Below are 25,614 nucleotides of genomic sequence, written 5' to 3' on the forward strand. Positions count from 1 at the left end.
AAAGAGCGGATTCTTCGAGAAGCACGGCGGCAGCAATCCCTGCGCTTCCGTGGCCACCTGGTGGCCCTTTTCCAGGACTTGTCGTCCATCACACTGCAGAAACGCAAAGCGTTCAAAATAGCCACGGACTTCCTGCGGGAACATGACACGCAGTACTCCTAGGGTCACCCCTTCCGGCTCATCTTCCGTTGGAATGGGACCTTGCACCAACTCCGGTCCCTCCAGGACACCTGCGGAGTACTGGGGATCACCGCAGCGGAGAAGAACACACCTACGCCCCGCCGCCGGCGCGGCACTAGAGATGGTTGGCAGACGATTCCGGAGCGACGATCCCCACCTGCGCCCATGAGACCGGACTCGCCCACTATCAGGGCGGAAATGGACAGTGCAGTGCATGCGGTGATCAGAGACGTGGCAAATGGTGATATGGCCCTGACGGCCTGAGCATCCTCCGGGGAGAGATCGACAAAGCCTCTTCATCTTTGCAGGTTCGGGGGTTCCGGGGTTGGGGGGCGGCTGGGGGACGCATGGTGGCTGGACGTCCACTTCAATAACTTTGCACAGACTTGTCCATTGGGACCAGACTGGGACAATGGTGCTCTTTGCACAGTTGGTTGGGAGGCGGGTGGGGGAGGGGGGCGGTTGGGGTAGTTTCGGGGTTGACGGGGTGGGTGACGGTGTTGGGGAGAGAGGCTAGGGGGGAGCAGGGGAGAGAGGGGTTGCTAAAGCTGGTTGCTTGCATGGGGGGTTTGTTGAGGGGGGAGGTCGGGGGGGTCTGGGGGAGACGGAAACGGACTGTTGGGGAGAAGTTCTAGGGGAGTGGGAGGGGGTGGGAAGGGTACCGTACTGTATTGACACGTTTGCTCTGCCCTCGCACCACATTTGCACACCATTGACATGGGCGCCGTCCTTCCCGGGCCGCGACCTACTGACTGAGCTGCGCTCTTATCCACATAGGTGATGGCCCTCAAGGTTGTTACTCTTAATGTAAAAGGACTGAACAACCCTGTCAAGCAGTGTTATCCCTACTAGAAAACACACAAGCAGATATTTGTCTTTTGCAGGAGACACACCTCCTGGCCAGAGACTGTCAAAGGATGCGGTCCCCGAAATTCCCGACACAGTACTTCTCCTCTAACACTACTAAGACGGCGGGGGTCGCAATCCTGTTGTCTAGAACGTTTAAAGGGTAGGCCTTGCATAAAGTGGCGGAACAGAAGGGAAGGCTCCTAGCTTACAGGGTCAAGACTGGCGTGCGGATGGGGAAGTTATTTTGAAAAATTGGGGCCCCTGCCTTAACGGATAAACCCTGGCAAGGTAAAGTACCATTTGAAAAACTGAACCGTACACACCGGGTTACGTGCACTTTAACTCTCAAGTAGACAAGACGTTGTTTTTCAATAGATTGATTTCCACCAACTATTGAAAATTTCTTTTTAATTATACTTATATTTTTTTTCCCAAATACAAAAAAGTGTGTAACATATTTTCATTTCATTTTTATATTTCAAACACACATTTTCTATAAAGTGCACATTTTTTATTTTATTTTTTATAAAAAAAGGTAACACATGACATTAGGTATACACTGATTAACTCCTAAATAACTTAGCAGATCATGATTTCATTTTTATAAATACAGAATATGTTCCCTTCCAACGCGTTTCGGCCAGTTGCCTTCCTCAGGAAATCTGTATTTTCATATTTTGCATAGACTGCATGCTACAATAATGAAATATAATAGTTTAGTAATCTATCTATATCAGAATCTAAATATACAAACAACGTCTAACATTGACTTTTTCTCCTTTTTATCCACATATTATCTGTATATTGTGATCATTCCCTACTGTCCGGTGATCTTTACCTGCTGGGCTGACTCTATACATCTGTGTATATTTACATTTAATACCTATACATTTATATACAATTTATACAATTCTCTCATCTGTTTTTTTAAAAAACTCTATGTACAATATTTACAACAGTTATTTCACTTCATAGCCTGTTCTCACTCTAATGCTTGCTGATGGAAGCTGTAGTATGACAAGGGATGTGGCCATAGCGTCCGGAGGAATATACCAAATTTGGATGTTGGGTGGGGAAGGCCATTTTACTTTTTTAATAAATGAAAAGGAGATAACGTAGCTTGAGGTTGTAGATCTTATCTATATTTAATGCTGTTTTCTAAGTACATTAGCTTTCACCGAAGGTATTTTAAGTTAATTTGCCATACCTGTACTGCATAGGTGGTTTCTCAGGCAGTATTTACAACCAAGTTATATATATTATGAGGTTGAAATTCGATTTGCGATGTTCTAAGGCAAAAGAACTAAGTCCAATTTGACTGCTCCTAGAGTGGAGATAATTTACATTACTATCTGTGTAAATCTATTTAAGCCATTACAAAGCTCAGTATGGTTAAAAAGCGGGTTTCTACCTGTTTCGCAGACTTGGGAGCTTTATCGTTCCACTACTGATTTAGCAGGTTTTAAAATTATATTCCTTGATCTTTCTCAAGGGTCATCTGTAAAAAATTCACAAGTAGCGGTGTCAGGAATCCATTTTATTCTGCCAGGTTACTGTCTTTTTTAATTGAGACTATTTATTGATATACCTGAATTTTAGAAGTTTCTTATGGTTCAATCTTGGATGCGTAGCTGTCGGGGCGCCACAATTTACTGGTGATTACTGTTTCATCACCTCTATCGGCTCATGGGATACTAGATGTTAAATGCAAGATAAAACGTGTTTAAACATCAGCTAATAAAATTTAGCGATTCTTACATTTTAGAGGCTTTCTTATTTTTTGCATTTAGATTTCCACTATTTCATACCTTAATCGGCGAAAAAACAATGCACCATAGATAGCCCTCGGTTCTACGCGGTTGCTTTGCTGTGCTCGCTTGGACCGACTTTCGGTTGATCACTTCTTTATATCTTGTTGCATCTACTGTCTTTCAGGAAGCTAGATGTGAAGCATAAGGGGGGATGTGTTTAAGCATCAATTATTTTAAGTTCGGTAGATTTTTACATTTTTATGGCTCTAAAGTCACTACGCGCATGTTCCCATTTTGTCCTACCTTGTCGACTGAATAAACGATGCAAACATGGATCCCTCACTCCTGCATTGCTGCGCCGCTAAGTTTGCTTGGCCCGGCTTTCTTTTTAAATTTAAATTTTGGCGCACTACCGGCTACTTGACTGCCTAAGTCTCGCGAGATGGGAGTCTATAGACACCCATTCGCGTAATGATGGATTGAATCGAGTTCAGCGCCTCCATCTTGTAGTTGCCTTATTTATCACAGATTAGTGCAAACATATGGTATTTGCGTGTGTTATAGCTATCCACCTGACTCGCATTTATTTCTAGATGATATATATTATTTGTTTTCTACGTTGGATATAATTCTGATCTATTTATATTGCTATTTTTCATTATTCAAACTTTCGATTTTTATTTATTTCTCGAATTTTTTTTAATAACCATTATCGACTATGTATATCTCATAGAAGAAGAATCTACAATGATAGTCTTATCTACAAATAGATCATGCATTCGTATTTACAAAGGTCCATAATGGATTTGACTTGTTTGGTCTTGCTATATAGTCGCCATCTTTGAATATGTTTGAATTGGCAATATAATCGTTTTATACACCTTACGAAGTGACAATTATGGTAACTAAATTGCTGCCATCTGCAAACAGTAGATAAAATTCAGTGAAAGTAAATATACAAATTATCACAACGACACATCTCTTTTCTACATTTCTCCTTGAAATCAATTACAATAAACATGTCTCTCTTCCATTTTACCTAGACTTTCTCATTTGGCCTATTCAATATTCCTAACTCCGTTAATTCCTATTGTATAATTGCTTGCTCCCAAGGTATTTCTGCATTCAACCCATTGATCGCAGTTCCCAGAAGAAATATCCAAAATACTTCTCTCATTTTGCGTATTTTATCCTGATCCTGTCCTGCTTTTGCATGTATTCTTTCTAAAATAAACCATGCCATATTCTCTGGCGTATGGTTATGTTCCACATAGTGACTCACCATAGGTGCTGTTAACTTCTTAGTTCTTATTGCAGACCTATGTTCTGTCAGTCTGACATTAAGGGCCCTGCCTGTCTGTCCTACATAACCCTTCTCGCAGGGACATACGATAAGGTAGATCACATTTGTACTTCTGCAGTTATTTAGGTCCACAGGTTGAATTAGCTGCCTGTTGAAAGTGAAACTCACTCCTTGTATTACCGTTTCACAAGATTTACAACTTGAGCAGCTATAGGTTCCTACTACAGGTTGCTTGTTTGTGACTGATCGTTGTATTGTGGATTTTTTTGGGGTCATTCTCGATCTCACTATGTGATCCTTAAGTGTTTTGTTTCTTTTATACGCAAAGATGGGCTTGGGTAGCTGATCCTGTTTAGGGACATTTGCATTTAAAATGTGCCAATTGGCACACATGCATTGCCTAATTCTTTCGTTGATGGTTGAATGTTTAGTTATAAATATCAACTGGGAATTAGTTTTGGCCTTTTTTGGTTGGAGCAAACTTTGTCGATCATAAAAACGAGCCCGTTTGTAAGAGTCTCTTATTATTTTCTTTGGATATCCTCTGGCCAAGAATTTTTCCTTCATCATTGTAGCTTTGGTATCATAATCTAGAATGCTAGTGCAATTACGCCTCAGCCTTAAGAACTCTCCAAATGGCACGCTGTTTTTCTGTGTATGCGGGTGATAGCTATCATAGTGGAGGAGTGTATTTCTCGCAGTTGGTTTGACAAATAAGTCAACAACTAGGGTCCCTTCTTGATGTTTGATTACTACATCTAGGTAGTTTACTTGTTCCCTATCCGTGTGGTGTGTAAACCTAATATTGCTATCACATGCATTTATCCATTGTAGGAAGTCTTCTAACGTGTCCTCATTATCTGTCCAGATAAAGAACACGTCGTCTATATATCTAGACCAATTAGCAACAGTTTCATAAAAGGGCGCAATCTCATTGAATACAAACTGATTTTCAAAGTATGACATATATATATTAGCAATAGTGGGGGCACAAGAGGCCCCCATACTGACTCCTTGCTGTTGTTTATATATTATGCCATTGAATTCAAAAATATTATCATTTAAGACAATTTTGAGGCACTCTAGAATGAATATAGTGGGACATTGAATTCTGTATTTTTGTATAAACCAATGTGTCGCATGTAATGCTCCCATAATCGGAATGTTACTGTACAATGCCTCGATGTCCATTGTAACTAAAATTTGGGATGTACTGCAGTAATGTATATTCTCCACAAGGTTTATAATTTGCCTAGTGTCTTGCACATGTCCCGGAATCTGGGCAACATGTGGACACAAAATTGCGTCTATGTATTTAGCCAATGGCTCTGTCACTGAGCCAATAGTTGTCACAATTGGTCTCAATGGAGGGTCTTGGGTGTCTTTATGTATTTTTGGTATACCATAAATACTAGCGAGTTTAGGATTGTCCACATTTAAATATTCGCATTCTTTTTTACATATTTCTCCTTCTCGGAGTGCCTTATTTGTTAGTTTTCTGATTTTATTTTTGGTCTGTATAGTAGGGTCATTAGTTACAGGGGCATAGAAACGATAATCATGTAACATCTCTTTCATTTTGGACACATATTGTGATGCGTCATACACTACAATCCCCCCTCCCTTATCGCATGTTTTGACAGTAATATTCTTGTTCTCCTTAATCTCATTCATGGCTTTATATCCCTCACTTGTTAAATTGTAAGGAGTTTTAGATACATATCTGGTAATGTTGGTAAATTTCTCGTTCATGACCTGTTCAAATATTGCCACTTGGGGTGGTACCTGGTCAAGAGTGGGAGTAAATACTGATTGTGGCCTTAGTCCTGAAAGGTTGGTTTCTTCCATTCTTTCCTCTTTGTCCTGAAAGAAGAATCTCAACCTTATTTTTCTCAAAAAGGTCTGTAAGTCTCTAAAAAGATCAAATTTATTTAAGCCCGAATGTGGAGCAAATGATAGACCTTTTGATAAAACTGAAATCGTGTCTGTGGATAATGTATGAGTTGTCAGATTGAATATGGGTAGCTGGTCTAGTTCCTCCAATAACGGTTGTTCCTTGTCTCTAGGTACTGGTCGTAACCCATCTGTTGATGTACTGGGTACTGATAATCCTGTTGTGGGGCACCTTGGAACCGATGCTGGTTTTGTGGTCTCCAATTGGTGCGCCTCGATGGGCGCTGTCCTAAAAAAGGATGTCTACCTTGGTATCTAGAGTTCGGTCTACCTTGTTGGTAACCTCCATCATATTGAGCTCCCTCACCATCTGACCCTGATGATTCAGAGAATGTATTTACTTTTTTTCCATATCTATTAGGTCTATTGCCCCAATTATCTGCTACATCTTCATTACTGGCATAATAATTGTCCGATAGATAGGGGTATGCTATCTCTTTTTTAAAAAACTTTATATCTTTCTGTAGTTTATCTGTCTTTCTTTTTATGAGGTAGTCTGCATAGGAATTAAGATCTTTTTCTATTTCATCCAGTGTTTTTTTTGCATCCTCCACTATACCGGATGTCTTGATCTTATCTTCTAATTCCGCGATTTCCTTAGCTAATTCCTGTAAAATGCCCTTTGATGTTTCAACTATTAACATCATACAGTCCCTGGAGCACCGGTTGGATATTAACGCCCAGCGCTCCAGGAACTCTCTGATGTGTGCAAATAGGCCTGGAATATTTCGTACTCTTAAACCCTGTGGTATAACTCCGGCCTTCAAGTATTGGAGCATGAATTGACCATGCTGTTCTATCCTCTTACGTTTTTTTCTTAATCCTAGTAATGTATTAACATCCTTGTTTTTATCTTGGCCTGTTGTTGTTGATTCTCCAAATGAGACTGAACTTCCCACCATATTAGCGTATTGTTCATCTGTAAAACCAAACGTTAGTAGTTTGGCTATGTTTCAGAAACTGTGTTTATTTCAGTCTAAAAAGATGAGGTTCTTGTTAAAAGCAATTTATTTTGTATAGTAGACAAATGATAAGTTTCAATCACAGCCCTGCCAGCAAGACCAACCTGTGAGTAGGGAAAATCAATACGATATAATGCTTATGTTCGAGGCATATGGGCTGCAGATGGTACATTTATGAATAGATCGCCATCTGGTGTTGGGCTCGGATGATTGCACTTGTTTTTCCTTCTGGAGAAGTCTTTGTCGTCATAGATGACTCCTCCTCTTGGTGTTAGTGCGCATGGGCATCGGCTCCATCCTTAGATTGTTTTTTTCCGCCATCGGGTTCGGATGAGGATCGAAGCGCTCCGGACCAACTTCAATAAAGAAGGTTATATTCGGCGCGTAACCCTTTCCAATTCGACGGTATTGTTATCGAACGCGACTTCAATTCCATCTCGACGCGTTTCGAAGAACGACGACTACGAGAAGACCAGCTCGACGTAGTCCAGCCCGGAGTCCATGGAAAGGACTCCATTCAAAAAATGTCCAACGTGTGGTGCTAAGTTCCCACACAAGGACCTACACGAAGTGTGCAACCTCTGCTTGTCCCCTGAACACGAATCCAGGGACTGTGAGGCCTGTGCAGCATTTTCTTCAAAATCGACGATTAGAAACCGTCGAGCCCGAAGACACGAGGTATCGAGAATGCAGTCACAAGCAATCCCGGAGCTGTTCGAGGACCAGCACCCAGAACAGGAGGAAGAGGAGGTCGACGAGGCGGGGTCAGAAGCGGACGAGTCCGACGTCGAGGAAATCGACGTCCAGCAAACCGTGAGTGACGACGTCCCTTTACCAAAGAACAGACCCCGCACGGTGTCGACCCCGCCCTCGAGCCCGGTCAGACAACCGAAAAAAGTTTCCGACGCCCCGCCTTCGGGCCCGGCAACGAAACCGAAACATTCGGTCTCCCATCATGGTGGTTCCGATAGACGACCCACATCGACACCGAAGCTCCATGTCAAGGAAAGCTCGAAGTCGAAACAGTCCATGTCGACACCGAAACACATTTCGACGTCGAAAACACCCTCGACACCGGGGACATCGTCGACACCGAAAACATCGGATCCGAATAAAATCTCGGTGCCGAAAATACAAATGGACAGTCAGAAGAAAAAACACCTTTCGGACCCGAAAACTGCGGTACCGACACAGGAATATAAAACAGATCCTAAACAAAAGACTCTGTTTATTGATCCACAAACTGGCAAGGTAGCCACAGAACTACCTAAAAAGAGGAAGAATGAACAGTCGGACGACAGGACTCATCCGAAGAAGAGAACAATGGGAACAAATACAACTCCTCCCCCTTCTCCAAAACCTAGAGACACACCCTCTTCTCCTCTTCCTCACAATAGGCCAAATATTCCTCCCACACGACCATCTACACCTACAACAGATGTAGAAAGTGACACAGGGGAGGGAGAACATCCTGGGGATGATGAAGACACAATCCCAGAGGAGGCAGACCCATGGGAAGAGTACAATGTAGGGTCAGATAACGATAACGACCCTGAATTGTATCCTTCAAAACCTTCACCTCCTGATGATAATACTGGTTTTGCGCAACTCATTAATAGAGCAGCAAAATACCACAAGGTAGAACTACATGCAGAACCTCAAATAGAGGATTTCTTATTAGAAACACTACCTACTGCACAAAGAACATCAGGAACACTACCAATGCTTAAGGGCCTTCTCAGTCACACATCAGAAATATTCAAAGACCCGGTGAGGGCTAGGGTACTGAACCCAAGAATTGATAAGAAATATAGAGCAGCTCCAAAAGACCCAATATTCATTAAAGGGCAAATTCCTCTAGACTCACTAGTGGTCACAAACGCTCGTAAGAGAGCAAACTCTTTATCTACAGGAGAAGCTCCACCTCCTGACAAAGAGTCTAAGCTAATAGATTGCCTCTGGTAAGAGAGTAGCATCTCAAGCGGCAAACAGCTGGCGCATAGCTAATACACAAGCACTACTTGCAAGGTATGACAGAGCGCATTATGATGAATTAGAAAAACTCATCACACATCTCCCTAAGGAACATCAAAAGAGGGCAGATCAACTCATACAGGAAGGGAAGTTAATTACTAACACTTCAATCAAGTGCGCCCTAGACGCGGCAGACACTGCAGCAAGATCTACAAACACAAGCATCATGTTAAGGAGACATGCATGGCTCAGGGTTTCAGGGTTCAAACAAGAGGTACAAACATCATTACTGAACCAACCTTTTGATGAGAAAACACTTTTCGGCACAGGGACAGATGAGGCCTTAGAAAAGATGAAAAAGGATACGGAAATGGCTAAATCAATGGGAGCATTGCAACAGCCGACACAAAGAGGTTCCTTTCGTAGGTCCGCCTTTAGAGGAGGATCCAAAAATACAGGTACAAGCCAGCAACAAACCTCTTTCACACCCACATCACCCAGAGGTAATTCTAGAGGTGGTTACAGAGGTAACAACAACAAGGGTAGAGGTCGCGGAAACAACAACAACCGCAACTCTCCAACCCCAAAGCAGTGACTTCATACAGCTCCCCCCAGACCATATAACACCGGTCGGGGGACGCCTATCACAGTTCCTACCTGTCTGGGAAAACATCACATCAGACAGGTGGGTGAGACAAATTATTCAACATGGTTATTGCCTGGAACTCACATCTACCCCACCAAACATCCCCCCCAAACAGCGTCCAATGAAACAAGATCACCTGACACTGTTAAAACAAGAAGTACTATCCCTACTAGAAAAGCATGCCATAGAGAATGTTCCACAGCACCAACAAGGAACAGGAGTATACTCCCTATACTTCCTAATTCCCAAAAAGGACGGGTCTCTAAGGCCAATACTGGACCTAAGACCTCTCAACGCATACATAAATTCGGAACATTTCCACATGGTCACCCTCCAACAAGTACTTCCTTTACTGAAGAAAGGGGACTTTCTTTCTACACTGGATCTAAAAGACGCTTACTTTCATATCCCGATTCACAAAGCCCACAGGAAATACCTCAGGTTTGTGGTAGAAGGACAACATTATCAGTTCAAAGCCCTTCCGTTTGGTGTCACAACGGCACCAAGGGTGTTCACAAAATGCCTGGCAGTGGTGGCAGCTCACCTAAGAAGACAACAAATACATGTCTTCCCATACTTGGACGACTGGCTAATAAAGGCCAAGTCACAAGAGGAATGTCTTCAAAACACACAAAAGACAATTCAGCTACTACACCAGCTAGGGTTCACAGTGAACTACACAAAGTCACACCTACAACCAAGCAAGGTTCAACAATATCTGGGGGCTACTATAGACACAGAAAAAGCCAAAGTATACCCCAATCCAGTCAGGATCCAAACAATGCTTACAATCATTCAAAGATTCCAGCCACAACACTCACTACCAGCAAGAGTGTTCATGCAGCTATTAGGGATGATGTCATCCTGCATACTGCTAATACCATATGCCAAACTACAAATGCGTTCGCTACAAGAATGCTTAACGACACAGTGGAATCAGGCTCAAGGACAGATTACAGATCTGGTGTTGGTAGACGACCGCACACACCGCTCTCTGAAGTGGTGGAACACAACAAACATTGCCAAGGGGCGGTCGTTCCTAGAACCGATTCCACAGGTGACAATAACAGCGGACGCATCGCTCACAGGATGGGGAGCACATATGGAGAAATACACAGTACAAGGAAGGTGGAGTGTGCAGGAAAAAAGACTGCACATCAATCATCTAGAACTACTAGCAGTATTTCTAGCATTGAAAGCCTTCCAAATACATGTTGCCAACAAAGCAGTCCTGATCAGAACAGACAACATGACAGCAATGTATTATATTCAAAAACAGGGGGGGACGCACTCTCTCCAACTATCCGGACTAGCACAGGAAATCTGGAGATGGGCCATTCCTCAAAACATCTATCTGTTAGCCGAACACCTACCAGGAGTCCAAAACCAGATAGCAGACATCTTAAGCAGACAGTCGGAACAAATACACGAATGGGAACTGCACCAACAAATACTGCAGCCATTCTTCCAAAGATGGGGACAGCCAGAGATGGACCTCTTTGCCACTCATCAGAACGCAAAATGCCAAAGCTTCGCGTCCAGGTACCCACACCACCTGTCGCAGGGCAATGCGTTATGGATAAATTGGTCCAACAAATTTGCATACGCTTTTCCCCCTCTCCCACTAATCCCATTAGTGGTCAGAAAGCTGCAATAACACTCAATGACCATGATACTAGTAGCACCCACGTGGGCAAGACAACCGTGGTTCACCACGCTCCTGCAACTCTCACAAGTGCCACATCAAAAGCTAAGAATTCTACCCATGCACCTTACACAGAACCATGGAGAAATAATGCACCCAGATCCCACACAACTGAACCTAGCGATCTGGCTCCTGAAATCCTAGAATTTGGGTACTTAGATCTACCCTCAAATTGCATGGAGATAATTAAACAAGCGAGACGTCCCACCACCAGAGCATGCTATGCAGCTAAGTGGAAGAGGTTTGCTATACACTGTACTACTAATAATATCAACCCTCTGGACGTATCAACAAGGGAGATTATTTGCTACTTACTACACTTACAGCAATGTAATCTCGCGTACACATCTATCAGAGTACATCTAGCAGCTATAGCAGCGTACCTACAAAACAGGCAGCATATATCACTGTTCAGAGTGCCAGCGATAAAAGCCTTCATGGAAGGCCTTAAAAGAGTCATTCCACCAAGATTACCACCTTCCCCGGTCTGGAACCTCAACGTAGTACTCACCAGACTAATGGGACCACCTTTCGAACCTATGCATAGGTGCGAGATACAATTCCTTACATGGAAGGTGGCGTTCCTTATAGCCATTACCTCACTCAGGAGAGTAAGTGAATTACAGGCATTGACAATACAAGAACCATTCCTACAGTTACACCAGAATAAAGTGGTTCTTAGAACAAACCCAAAGTTCTTGCCTAAAGTAATTTCAGCATTTCACATCAACCAGCCAGTGGAACTACCAGTCTTTTTTCCAAAGCCACAGACGGTAGCAGAAAGGGCTCTACATACACTAGATGTCAAAAGGGCCATTTTGTACTACATAGAAAGGACACAAAACTTCAGGAAAACTAAACAACTATTTGTAGCATTTTCCCCAACACATAAGGGCAATCCTATCTCTAAAGCGGGCATCGCTAGATGGATTGTAAGATGTATACAGATATGTTACATTAAAGCAAAGAGAACATTAACTGTTCCTCCTAGAGCTCATTCTACACGAAAGCTAGGAGCATCTATGGCATTCTTAGGGAACATTCCCCTAGATGACATATGTAGAGCAGCAACTTGGTCTACACCACATACATTCACAAAGCACTACTGTGTTGATGTACAGGCTACACAACAAGCCAGAGTGGGCCAAGCTGTATTAAAAACTCTATTTCAAACAGTTGCGACAGACACTGGTGACCACCGCTAGGGAGGTAACTGCTGTACAATCTATTCATAAATGTACCATCTGCAGCCCATATGCCTCGAACGGAATATGCTACTTACCAGTATGCATCTGTTCTTGGCATAGAGGGCTGCAGAGTGGTACATGCCCTCCCTGCCTCCCCGGAAACCTGTGTCTGTCCCAACATTATCTTATTTAGATACACTTACATGGGCATATCTTTATGTATTCTACTACACTACTCCATCTAACCCTACTATGGCAAAACAATCTAAGGATGGAGCCGATGCCCATGCGCACTAACACCAAGAGGAGGAGTCATCTATGACGACAAAGACTTCTCCAGAAGGAAAAACAAGTGCAATCATCCGAGCCCAACACCAGATGGCGATCTATTCATAAATGTACCACTCTGCAGCCCTCTATGCCAAGAACAGATGCATACTGGTAAGTAGCATATTCCTTTTTGACAACTGTCTAAAAATTCTGTTGATATGTATATATGACCCCTCACAGACCTGCCGCGAGTGTAATTATTTTGAAAAATTGGGGCCCCTGCCTTAACGGATAAACCCTGGCAATGTAAAGTACCATTTGAAAAACGGAACCGTACACACCGGGTTACGTGCACTTTAACTCTCAAGTAGACAAGACGTTCTTTTTCAATAGATTGATTTCCACCAACTAACTTAAATTGAGAATTTCTTTTTAATTATACTTATATTTTTTTCCCCAAATACAAAAAAGTGTGTAACATATTTTCATTTCATTTTTATATTTCAAACACACATTTTCTATAAAGTGCAAAAAAAAAATTTTTATAAAAAAAGGTAACACATGACATTAGGTATACACTGATTAACTCATAAATAACTTAGCAGATCATGATTTCATTTTTATAAATACAGAATATGTTCCCTTCCAACGCGTTTCGGCCAGTTGCCTTCCTCAGGAAATCTGTATTTTCATATTTTGCATAGACTGCATGCTACAATAATGAAAGATAATAGTTTAGTAATCTATCTATATCAGAATCTAAATATACAAACAACGTCTAACATTTACTTTTTCTCCTTTTTATCCACATATTATCTGTATATTGTGATCATTCCCTACTGTCCGGTGATCTTTACCTGCTGGGCTGACTCTATACATCTGTGTATATTTACATTTAATACCTATACATTTATATACAATTCATACAATTCTCTCATCTGTTTTTTTTTTAAACTCTATGTACAATATTTACAACAGTTATTTCACTTCATAGCCTGTTCTCACTCTAAAGCTTGCAGATGGAAGCTGTAGTATGACAAGGGATGTGGCCATAGCGTCCGGAGGAATATACCAAATTTGGATGTTGGGTGGGGAAGGCCATTTTACTTTTTTAATAAATGAAAAGGAGATAACGTAGCTTGAGGTTGTAGATCTTATCTATATTTAATGCTGTTTTCTAAGTACATTAGCTTTCACCTAAGGTATTTTAAGTTAATTTGCCATACCTGTACTGCATAGGTGGTTTCTCAGGCAGTATTTACAACCAAGTTATATATATTATGAGGTTGAAATTCGATTTGCGATGTTCTAAGGCAAAAGAACTAAGTCCAATTTGACTGCTCCTAGAGTGGAGATAATTTACATTACTATCTGTGTAAATCTATTTAAGCCATTACAAAGCTCAGTATGGTTAAAAAGCGGGTTTCTACCTGTTTCGCAGACTTGGGAGCTTTATCGTTCCGCTACTGATTTAGCAGGTTTTAAAATTATATTCCTTGATCTTTCTCAAGGGTCATCTGTAAAAAATTCACAAGTAGCGGTGTCAGGAATCCATTTTATTCTGCCAGGTTACTGTCTTTTTTAATTGAGACTATTTATTGATATACCTGAATTTTAGAAGTTTCTTATGGTCCAATCTTGGATGCATAGCTGTCGGGGCGCCACAATTTACTGGTGATTACTGTTTCATCACCTCTATCGGCTCATGGGATACTAGATGTTAAATGCAAGATAAAACGTGTTTAAACATCAGCTAATAAAATTTAGCGATTCTTACATTTTAGAGGCTTTCTTATTTTTTGCATTTAGATTTCCACTATTTCATACCTTAATCGGCGAAAAAACAATGCACCATAGATAGCCCTCGGTTCTATGCGGTTGCTTTGCTGTGCTCGCTTGGACCGACTTTCGGTTGATCACTTCTTTATATCTTGTTGCATCTACTGTCTTTCAGGAAGCTAGATGTGAAGCATAAGGGGGATGTGTTTAAGCATCAATTATTTTAAGTTCGGTAGATTTTTACATTTTTATGGCTCTAAAGTCACTACGCGCATGTTCCCATTTTGTCCTACCTTGTCGACTGAATAAACGATGCAAACATGGATCCCTCACTCCTGCATTGCTGCGCCGCTAAGTTTGCTTGGCCCGGCTTTCTTTTTAAATTTAAATTTTGGCGCCACTACCGGCTACCGGCTACTTGACTGCCTAAGTCTCGCGAGATGGGAGTCTATAGACACCCATTCGCGTAATGATGGATTGAATCGAGTTCAGTGCCTCCATCTTGTAGTTGCCTTATTTATCACAGATTAGTGCAAACATATGGTATTTGCGTGTGTTATAGCTATCCACCTGACTCGCATTTATTTCTAGATGATATATATTATTTGTTTTCTACGTTGGATATAATTCTGATCTATTTATATTGCTATTTTTCATTATTCAAACTTTCGATTTTTATTTATGTTTCGAAACATTTTTTATAACCATTATCGACTATGTATATCTCATAGAAGAAGAATCTACAATGATAGTCTTATCTACAAATAGATCATGCATTCGTATTTACAAAGCTCCATAATGGATTTGACTTGTTTGGTCTTGCTATATAGTCGCCATCTTTGAATATGTTTGAATTGGCAATATAATCGTTTTATACACCTTACGAAGTGACAATTATGGTAACTAAATTGCTGCCATCTGCAAACAGTAGATAAAATTCAGTGAAAGTAAATATACAAATTATCACAACGACACATCTCTTTTCTACATTTCTCCTTGAAATCAATTACAATAAACATGTCTCTCTTCCATTTTACCTAGACTTTCTCATTTGGCCTATTCAATATTCCTAACTCAGTTAATTCCTATTGTATAATTGCTTGCTCCCAAGGTATTTCTGCATTCAACCCATTGATCGCAGTTCCCAGAAGAAATATCCAAAATACTTCTCTCATTTTGCGTATTTTATCCTGATCCTGTCCTGCTTTTGCATGTATTCTTTCTAAAATAAACCATGCCATATTCTCTGGCGTATGGTTATGTTCCACATAGTGACTCACCATAGGTGCTGTTAACTTCTTAGTTCTTATTGCAGACCTATGTTCTGTCAGTCTGACATTAAGGGCCCTGCCTGTCTGTCCTACATAACCCTTCTCGCAGGGACATACGATAAGGTAGATCACATTTGTACTTCTGCAGTTATTTAGGTCCACAGGTTGAATTAGCTGCCTGTTGAAAGTGAAACTCACTCCTTGTATTACCGTTTCACAAGATTTACAACTTGAGCAGCTATAGGTTCCTACTACAGGTTGCTTGTTTGTGACTGATCGTTGTATTGTGGATTTTTTTGGGGTCATTCTCGATCTCACTATGTGATCCTTAAGTGTTTTGTTTCTTTTATACGCAAAGATGGGCTTGGGTAGCTGATCCTGTTTAGGGACATTTGCATTTAAAATGTGCCAATTGGCACACATGCATTGCCTAATTCTTTCGTTGATGGTTGAATGTTTAGTTATAAATATCAACTGGGAATTAGTTTTGGCCTTTTTTGGTTGGAGCAAACTTTGTCGATCATAAAAACTAGCCCGTTTGTAAGAGTCTCTTATTATTTTCTTTGGATATCCTCTGGCCAAGAATTTTTCCTTCATCATTGTAGCTTTGGTATCATAATCTAGAATGCTAGTGCAATTACGCCTCAGCCTTAAGAACTCTCCAAATGGCACGCTGTTTTTCTGTGTATGCGGGTGATAGCTATCATAGTGGAGGAGTGTATTTCTCGCAGTTGGTTTGACAAATAAGTCAACAACTAGGGTCCCTTCTTGATGTTTGATTACTACATCTAGGTAGTTTACTTGTTCCCTATCCGTGTGGTGTGTAAACCTAATATTGCTATCACATGCATTTATCCATTGTAGGAAGTCTTCTAACGTGTCCTCATTATCTGTCCAGATAAAGGACACGTCGTCTATATATCTAGACCAATTAGCAACAGTTTCATAAAAGGGCGCAATCTCATTGAATACAAACTGATTTTCAAAGTATGACATATATATATTAGCAATAGTGGGGGCACAAGAGGCCCCCATACTGACTCCTTGTTGTTGTTTATATATTATGCCATTGAATTCAAAAATATTATCATTTAAGACAATTTTGAGGCACTCTAGAATGAATATAGTGGGACATTGAATTCTGTATTTTTGTATAAACCAATGTGTCGCATGTAATGCTCCCATAATCGGAATGTTACTGTACAATGCCTCGATGTCCATTGTAACTAAAATTTGGGATGTACTGTAGTAGGAACCTATAGCTGCTCAAGTTGTAAATCTTGTGAAACGGTAATACAAGGAGTGAGTTTCACTTTCAACAGGCAGCTAATTCAACCTGTGGACCTAAATAACTGCAGAAGTACAAATGTGATCTACCTTATCGTATGTCCCTGCGAGAAGGGTTATGTAGGACAGACCTTAAGGGCCCTTAATGTCAGACTGACAGAACATAGGTCTGCAATAAGAACTAAGAAGTTAACAGCACCTATGGTGAGTCACTATGTGGAACATAACCATACGCCAGAGAATATGGCATGGTTTATTTTAGAAAGAATACATGCAAAAGCAGGACAGGATCAGGATAAAATACGCAAAATGAGAGAAGTATTTTGGATATTTCTTCTGGGAACTGCGATCAATGGGTTGAATGCAGAAATACCTTGGGAGCAAGCAATTATACAATAGGAATTAACTGAGTTAGGAATATTGAATAGGCCAAATGAGAAAGTCTAGGTAAAATGGAAGAGAGACATGTTTATTGTAATTGATTTCAAGGAGAAATGTAGAAAAGAGATGTGTCGTTGTGATAATTTGTATATTTACTTTCACTGAATTTTATCTACTGTTTGCAGATGGCAGCAATTTAGTTACCATAATTGTCACTTCGTAAGGTGTATAAAAGGATTATATTACCAATTCAAACATATTCAAAGATGGCGACTATATAGCAAGACCAAACAAGTCAAATCCATTATGGACCTTTGTAAATACGAATGCATGATCTATTTGTAGATAAGACTATCATTGTAGATTCTTCTTCTATGAGATATACATAGTCGATAATGGTTATAAAAAAAAATTCGAAACATAAATAAAAATCGAAAGTTTGAATAATGAAAAATAGCAATATAAATAGATCAGAATTATATCCAACGTAGAAAACAAATAATATATATCATCTAGAAATAAATGCGAGTCAGGTGGATAGCTATAACACACGCAAATACCATATGTTTGCACTAATCTGTGATAAATAAGGCAACTACAAGATGGAGGCGCTGAACTCGATTCAATCCATCATTACGCGAATGGGTGTCTATAGACTCCCATCTCGCAAGACTTAGGCAGTCAAGTAGCCGGTAGTGGCGCCAAAATTTAAATTTAAAAAGAAAGCCGGGCCAAGCAAACTTAGCGGCGCAGCAATGCAGGAGTGAGGGATCCATGTTTGCATCGTTTATTCAGTCGACAAGGTAGGACAAAATGGGAACATGCGCGTAGTGACTAGAGCCATAAAAATGTAAAAATCTACCGAACTTAAAATAATTGATGCTTAAACACATCCCCCCTTATGCTTCACATCTAGCTTCCTGAAAGACAGTAGATGCAACAAGATATAAAGAAGTGATCAACCGAAAGTCGGTCCAAGCGAGCACAGCAAAGCAACCGCGTAGAACCGAGGGCTATCTATGGTGCATTGTTTTTTCGCCGATTAAGGTATGAAATAGTGGAAATCTAAATGCAAAAAATAAGAAAGCCTCTAAAATGTAAGAATCGCTAGATTTTATTAGCTGATGTTTAAACACGTTTTATCTTGCATTTAACATCTAGTATCCCATGAGCCGATAGAGGTGATGAAACAGTAATCACCAGTAAATTGTGGCGCCCCGACAGCTACGCATCCAAGATTGGACCATAAGAAACTTCTAAAATTCAGGTATATCAATAAATAGTCTCAATTAAAAAAGACAGTAACCTGGCAGAATAAAATGGATTCCTGACATCGCTACTTGTGAATTTTTTACAGATGACCCTTGAGAAAGATCAAGGAATATAATTTTAAAACCTGCTAAATCAGTAGCGGAACGATAAAGCTCCCAAGTCTGCGAAACAGGTAGAAACCCGCTTTTTAACCATACTGAGCTTTGTAATGGCTTAAATAGATTTACACAGATAGTAATGTAAATTATCTCCACTCTAGGAGCAGTCAAATTGGACTTAGTTCTTTTGCCTTAGAACATCGCAAATCGAATTTCAACCTCATAATATATATAACTTGGTTGTAAATACTGCCTGAGAAACCACCTATGCAGTACGGGTATGGCAAATTAACTTAAAATACCTTAGGTGAAAGCTAATGTACTTAGAAAACAGCATTAAATATAGATAAGATCTACAACCTCAAGCTACGTTATCTCCTTTTCATTTATTAAAAAAGTAAAATGGCCTTCCCCACCCAACATCCAAATTTGGTATATTCCTCCGGACGCTATGGCCACATCCCTTGTCATACTACAGCTTCCATCTGCAAGCATTAGAGTGAGAACAGGCTATGAAGTGAAATAACTGTTGTAAATATTGTACATAGAGTTTTTTTAAAAAAACAGATGAGAGAATTGTATAAATTGTATATAAATGTATAGTTTTAAATGTAAATATACACAGATGTATAGAGTGTAATCTAGCCCAGCTGGTAAAGATCACCGGACAGTAGGGAATGATCACAATATACAGATAATATGTGGATAAAAAGGAGAAAAAGTCAATGTTAGACGTTGTTTGTATATTTAGATTCTGATATAGATAGATTACTAAACTATTATCTTTCATTATTGTAGCATGCAGTCTATGCAAAATATGAAAATACAGATTTCCTGAGGAAGGCAACTGGCCGAAACGCGTTGGAAGGGAACATATTCTGTATTTATAAAAATGAAATCATGATCTGCTAAGTTATTTATGAGTTAATCAGTGTATACCTAATGTCATGTGTTACCTTTTTTTATAAATAAAAAAAATTGCACTTTATAGAAAATGTGTGTTTGAAATATAAAAATGAAATGAAAATATGTTACACACTTTTTTGTATTTGGGAAAAAAAATATAAGTATAATTAAAAAGAAATTTTCAATTTAAGTTAGTTGGTGGAAATCAATCTATTGAAAAACAACGTCTTGTCTACTTGAGAGTTAAAGTGCACGTAACCCGGTGTGTACGGTTCAGTTTTTCAAATGGTGCGGATGGGGAAGTACACCCACACCGTTAGCCTCTACGCGGATGACGTTATACTGACCCTCGATGATCCGAGACGGTCACTTCCTGCTTGTATCACCGAATTAGAGGACTTCGCAGCAGTGGCGGGTTTCAAGATGAATATGGGGAAATCAGCGGCCCTTGACGTCTCGCTGACCGCTGCCACGAGAGCCGAACTACAGGGCCTCTTCCCCATGCGCTGGTCCAAAGACCTGGTGCCTTACCTGGGCATTTTGTTAGCACCCTCTTTATCCTCCATGGTGACCGCCAATTATACGACCTTAGGCAAGAAACTTAAGGAGGAGTTAAGCCGCTGGAATAGGGGAACACTGTCTTTGCTGGGCAGGATAGCCGCAGTGAAGATGACCCTCCTGCCGCAGGTGCTATACTTATTTCGAGCCCTACCGCTTCAACCCCCGAAAGGGTGGATCCGGCAGACTCAGGCGGACATTGCACGCTTCATCTGGCAGGGCCGCAAACCCAGACTCAAGAGAGCCTTATCCACACTGGCCCGTGAGTCCGGGGGACTGGGCATACCGGATCTTCATAAATATTTCCAGGCGGCGCAACTACGGTACCTGGTGGAGTGGAGCAGGTGGGAATCTGATAAACACTGGCTGTTCCAGGACCAGGCGGTTGCGGGCAGGACCCTGCAGGAGGTGCCCTTCCTGCGCAGAGCTCACCGCCCCCCCCCAACCTATACGCGTCCTTCATCACGCGGGTCCCGATGCGAGTCTGGGACGCCACGACTGCTGCGCATAATCTTACCACCTTCCCTTCGCCGTTCACACCGCTGGTCGGGAACCCGAATTTTCATCCCGGGATGGAGCCCGGGGCCTTCGCGCATTGGCAGACGGCTAGATGCAGTGCGCTGTTCCACATGTACGGCCCGGAGGGTATCCTCCCGTTTCAGGATCTTAGGCGAGAATACCATCTGCCGGAGACTGAACGGATGTGGTACGCGCAGGTGCGTTACTGGGCGCTTCAGCCGCAAGTACGCGACTCGGCAGATCGGAAGCTCACGCCTTATGAGAAATGGCTCGTGGCGCGCACCTCAGACTCCAAACTCATCTCGGATCTATATAAGCTTCTACAGCCTTCCTCTTTTCATATCTATAATCCAGGGCGGGAACGCTGGGAACGTGAATTAGGTAGAACTTTGAGTCACACAGAGTGGGACCACATTTCATACCGGGCACGACACTCCGCGTACCATACCGGACTCACCGAAACGTTCACCAAGGTATCCACATACTGGTACTATACACCTGAGAGACTACATGAAATGAACCATAACATCATGAACACCTGTTGGCGAGATTGTGGACAGATAGGCACACTTACACATGTTCTATGGGACTGCCCCCTACTGAGCCCCTATTGGAAGGAGGTCTTGGACGAGATTGACCGGTGCTTTGACATTGAACTGCCTCGCTTCCCCGCATATGTACTACTGGGTCTGCCCAACGGGCTGATGTACCCTCTGAGATCTCGAAGGGGCAGGCAGATTGCGATTGCCCTGGGCTCTGCTGTCCAGAACATACTCATACACTGGCGCACCACCACGCTCCCCACGATTACCGGGTGGTTACATAGGCTGTGGCATGTCTTGGGGATGGAGAAGCTATCCCTTATGGTGTCGGGGGAGATGGCTAGGTTTGAAGATCTGTGGCTGCCATTTCACTCCTTACTAGTGACGGAATTTAAAGAACTTACCTGTCCTCGATATCTCCGCCTGTTGCGGCGAACGTCCCCGGCGAACCCGCCTAGCTGATGTGTCTGGACTGTTTGACGGGTGGGAGGGGGGGGCGCACCGCGGGAGTGGCACGGGAGGGCGACTTGAGCACAGTACGGGAAGAGGGTGGGGAGGATCGGGAGGCTGGGAATGGGGGGGAGAGTTGGGAATGGGGTTGTTGGTCCTTGAAGTTGTTGTCACCGCATGCGCACCCAGCACAGTGCCTTGATGGACATCACTATAGCAGAGCCGTACGCGCTGGTTGCGCTCCCGCATAGCGGAAGCTTTACGCTGCCTCTTCGAGACCACTGTATTCATTTGTTTGTATTGTTTTCAAACCTGCAATAAAATACTTTAAACCTAAATATTCTAGATAAATCGGTCTTGTTGAACAGACAGTAGGAGGGCCTGCAATAGCTTGCAATTAGTGTAAATCTTTTCTGGAAGGAACAGCATGCCAGACTTTGTTTTGTGTGTGTCAGCTACCCAGTCATTCAAGTTGATTATGAGATTACACAGAGTTTCTGTGTATCCCTGGTGTTAATCATCCACAATAATCGACTTGATGACATCATTGTTTGTCCCAAGTCTTGTTTCATACTAAATAAATGCTAACCCAGCTGGTATCGCTTGTAATCTGGAGTCCAGTCCTATTAAGATCAAGAATGTCTTGTCACATATAGAAATGGATGCATTGCAATTAACTCTAGTGTGGTTTTGTTCAAACAAATCTAAGACTTTGAGTGTGGTTCAACTCAAGACTTTCATGAATGCCGACTAATACTAGTCAAATTTAAGACCTTGACACTTTTACCTAAATCCCTGTTTGGACTCACTCCGGTTTATTTGAAAATAAATGTTCACACATCTACGAGCTTCCTTAAACCTCATGTCTTATAACCATTTGCTTGAACCTCCTAAGATTAAACATAGTAGAGCAGGAGGTCATGATTTTCCCCTGTTCTGCATTTTGGAACCTACTATTGGATGAACATCCTTTAATAATTCGAAAAGCTCTGAAGTCCTGCCATTTTTTTCCTGGTTCTTGCCATTTTTCTTTTTAAGACTTGAAACTCTATGGTGTATAGCACAATGTAAATTCTTATTACTGTTAGGGCGGGATGATTTAAATACAGCTAAATTCTCTATCAGGACTTTGGAAAAATCCTTCAATCAGTGTTTGATCCCTACAAATCCAGGGCCAGATTTCAACTGTCAAAATAGGGCCACCCAACAAAAAACTAATACCTTAGACGTAACGGAGCTTGGTAGTTCAGAGGGTTACCCTTCGACATCTTATGTTTGTCCCATTGTCCAAACTTTGGAGAAAGAAATCATTAATTGTGAACTCCAAAGGAGTGATTGTCCCTCTGATGGCCTAGCCCTGGGTAATAAGAGCTTTATTGAAAATTGTGGTGGGTACTCGACAGGTGATGCTAAAATCTCTATTCTGTCTTGGAATGTGGTGGGGCTTACCAATAAATTGACCTGCCCTGATTGGGGTCTGTTTATAGATACGTTTGAAATTTGTCCTTTTCAGGAGACATGGGCCCTGGGAAAATCTTTTCAGGCCGGGTTACTTATCTGTCAGTAACTTGGCATCGATTGGCAAGTGGGGAAGACCGTTTGGGGGCCTGACTATTTTTATTGCCTCTCATTTGGGTTGTACAGTGACCCAATTAAACTCCCCTTCACCTGATCTCTTATGCATTAGACTTTCCTTTTGGTCAAAACTATCTATAACCATTATCAATGTTTATTCTAGACCCACCAAGCTGAGCAAAGAATCTTTAACTCTGGATTCCCTTGAAAACCTTATTTCTATGGTTAAGGGGGGGGGGGGTACCTTGGTTGTAGCAGGAGATTTCAACTGCTGGTATGAGCCACTCGCGGGTCTGATTGAACCTATTTCTAGTATTGAGGACTCGTTGTGGTCCATCCCTGAGTTGCAAATCCTCTCCGATAAGGGCATGGTCACCTTTAGCCCTCCAACTGAATTTCATCACTTTGGGCCATTCCTTGAGAGCCTGTAATGGCTGGTCAAAATCTGATTTGGAGGGTAAGCATACTTTTAATCATCCAGGGCAGTCCTCCCGTATAGACTATATTCTGGTTGAGGCTAGCACCTGGTCTAAGGTCCTGGACTTTGTGGTTTTACCCCGCCACGACAGTGAGCATAATGCCCTGGTTCTCAAATTAGATTTCCCTGAGTTGAACTTGAACATCGGACCAAGTGAGGAAATACAGGAGCCACTAATATTATCTAATGATAGGAGAAGGTTAAAATGGCCGACCGTAAAGGGTTCTCCTGAATTAATGAGATCACTCTACCAAACTGTCCTCCGAGCCCTTGACGACCTAAGTGGTACATTAGATCTGGGGCCGGGCCTATCTGCAGAACAAATTTTTAATACGCGCGCAGGCCTAGTTGCCTCCCTCTCCTCACTCCTCAACCCATTAATGGGAAAATCCAGGAGGAAGAAGATCAACACCTGGTATGATTCTAACTGTAGGAAAGCAAAGGGGGCTCTCTTGGCTGCAATTAAAGCCTCGAATCGACCACTAATTAAAATCAAGAGGGTTGAGTATCAGAATCTGCAGTCTGAGGCCAAACAGATGTGGGAAAATACTAAATGGGATGATATAAAAAATGCATTAGGCAGTAGGGACATGAGAACATTTTGGTCCATTGTCCGTTCCGGTACCAAGGAAGGGAAAATGGTTTCTGCTCCTAATATTGCACCAGAGAGCTGGTGGGACCACTATCAAAACTTATATGCCGACCCGGCCGAATAAATCCTTCTAGTTGAACTTTCAGATCAGTTATCACCCCAAAACCTGCTCCCTATCAGGTATCTGGATTATTCCACCACCTATGAATCTTTAGAGTCCAAAATAAGTCTGAAGGAGATAGAGGTAGCTATAAACAGGCTCCCAGTAGGTAAGGCGCCTGGCCTTGATAAAATCCCCGGTGACCTTTATAAAGATCAAACTGGGATATGGGTCCCTTACCTCTATCTGCTATTTAATGCTATTTTACAGGGCGCCAAATTCCCTGCCACATGGGTTGGAGCCGTGATTATACCAGTCTTCAAAAAAGGCTCCCCGGTTCTCGCGCTCAATTATTGTCCGATAAGCAGCCTCTACTTAATTTTCGTCGACCTCAAAACTGCCTTTGATGTGGTGCCCCGTAAAATCTTGTGGGATGTTTTGGAGGACATGGGGGTACATATTGATCTCCTTAACATCATTAGAAGACTCCATTCAGATAACTTTGCCCAAGTCAGGAGTGGTAAATGGGGCAGTCTTACATCTAAAATCCCAGTCAATAGAGGAGTCAGGCAAGGGTGCGTACTGGCACCTACTTTATTTTGTCTATTCATTAATGCTTTGATTGCCCACCTTAAAGGTGTAAAACACATTGACGCCCCAACAATTAGAGGAGAACAGGTGGTGGCATTAATGTTTGCAGATGACACTCTTCTGTTGTCAAAATCTCCCATGGGAATTCAACGTGCCCTGGATAGCTTTGCGAACTTTTGTCATATAAGGGTGTTGGAGATCAATACTCAGAAAACCAAGTTCATGGTCTGCAATCCAACTAAGACCCGCTGTCCCAATCCCTCTTTGAATGGCGTAGCTTTGGACAGGGTCACTGTTTTTGACTACCTGGTATCACTCTTACGGACCAAATGGACTGGGCCCCTCAATTGGCAAAGGCTAAACTGAGACTAGCCCAGATTACAGGTGGTATTTTAAAATTACACCGAGAGTCCTCTTCTAAGCCAGTAGCATCGA

At 41.8% G+C, this 25,614-nt stretch overlaps 1 protein-coding gene across 6 annotated transcripts in view; it reads left to right on the forward strand.

Moving 5' to 3' along the window:
* GTF2H1 (general transcription factor IIH subunit 1) overlaps nt 1–25,614 on the forward strand; it is a 482,809-nt gene that overhangs the window by 434,642 nt on the left and 22,553 nt on the right. For 3 of the 6 annotated variants that reach the window (XM_078681072.1, XM_078681070.1, XM_078681071.1), the window contains exon 15: nt 19,667–19,898. The exons of the other annotated variants lie outside the window; for them this stretch is intronic. In XM_078681072.1, the coding sequence (XP_078537198.1) occupies nt 19,667–19,780 (114 nt within the window). In that variant the 3' untranslated portion in view covers nt 19,781–19,898. Of the gene's footprint in view, nt 1–19,666; nt 19,899–25,614 lie in introns of those variants that run through there. 6 annotated transcript variants of the gene reach the window in all.

This window comes from Lissotriton helveticus, chromosome 3_1, assembly GCF_964261635.1.
Source record: "Lissotriton helveticus chromosome 3_1, aLisHel1.1, whole genome shotgun sequence".
Lineage (NCBI taxonomy): Eukaryota > Metazoa > Chordata > Amphibia > Caudata > Salamandridae > Lissotriton > Lissotriton helveticus.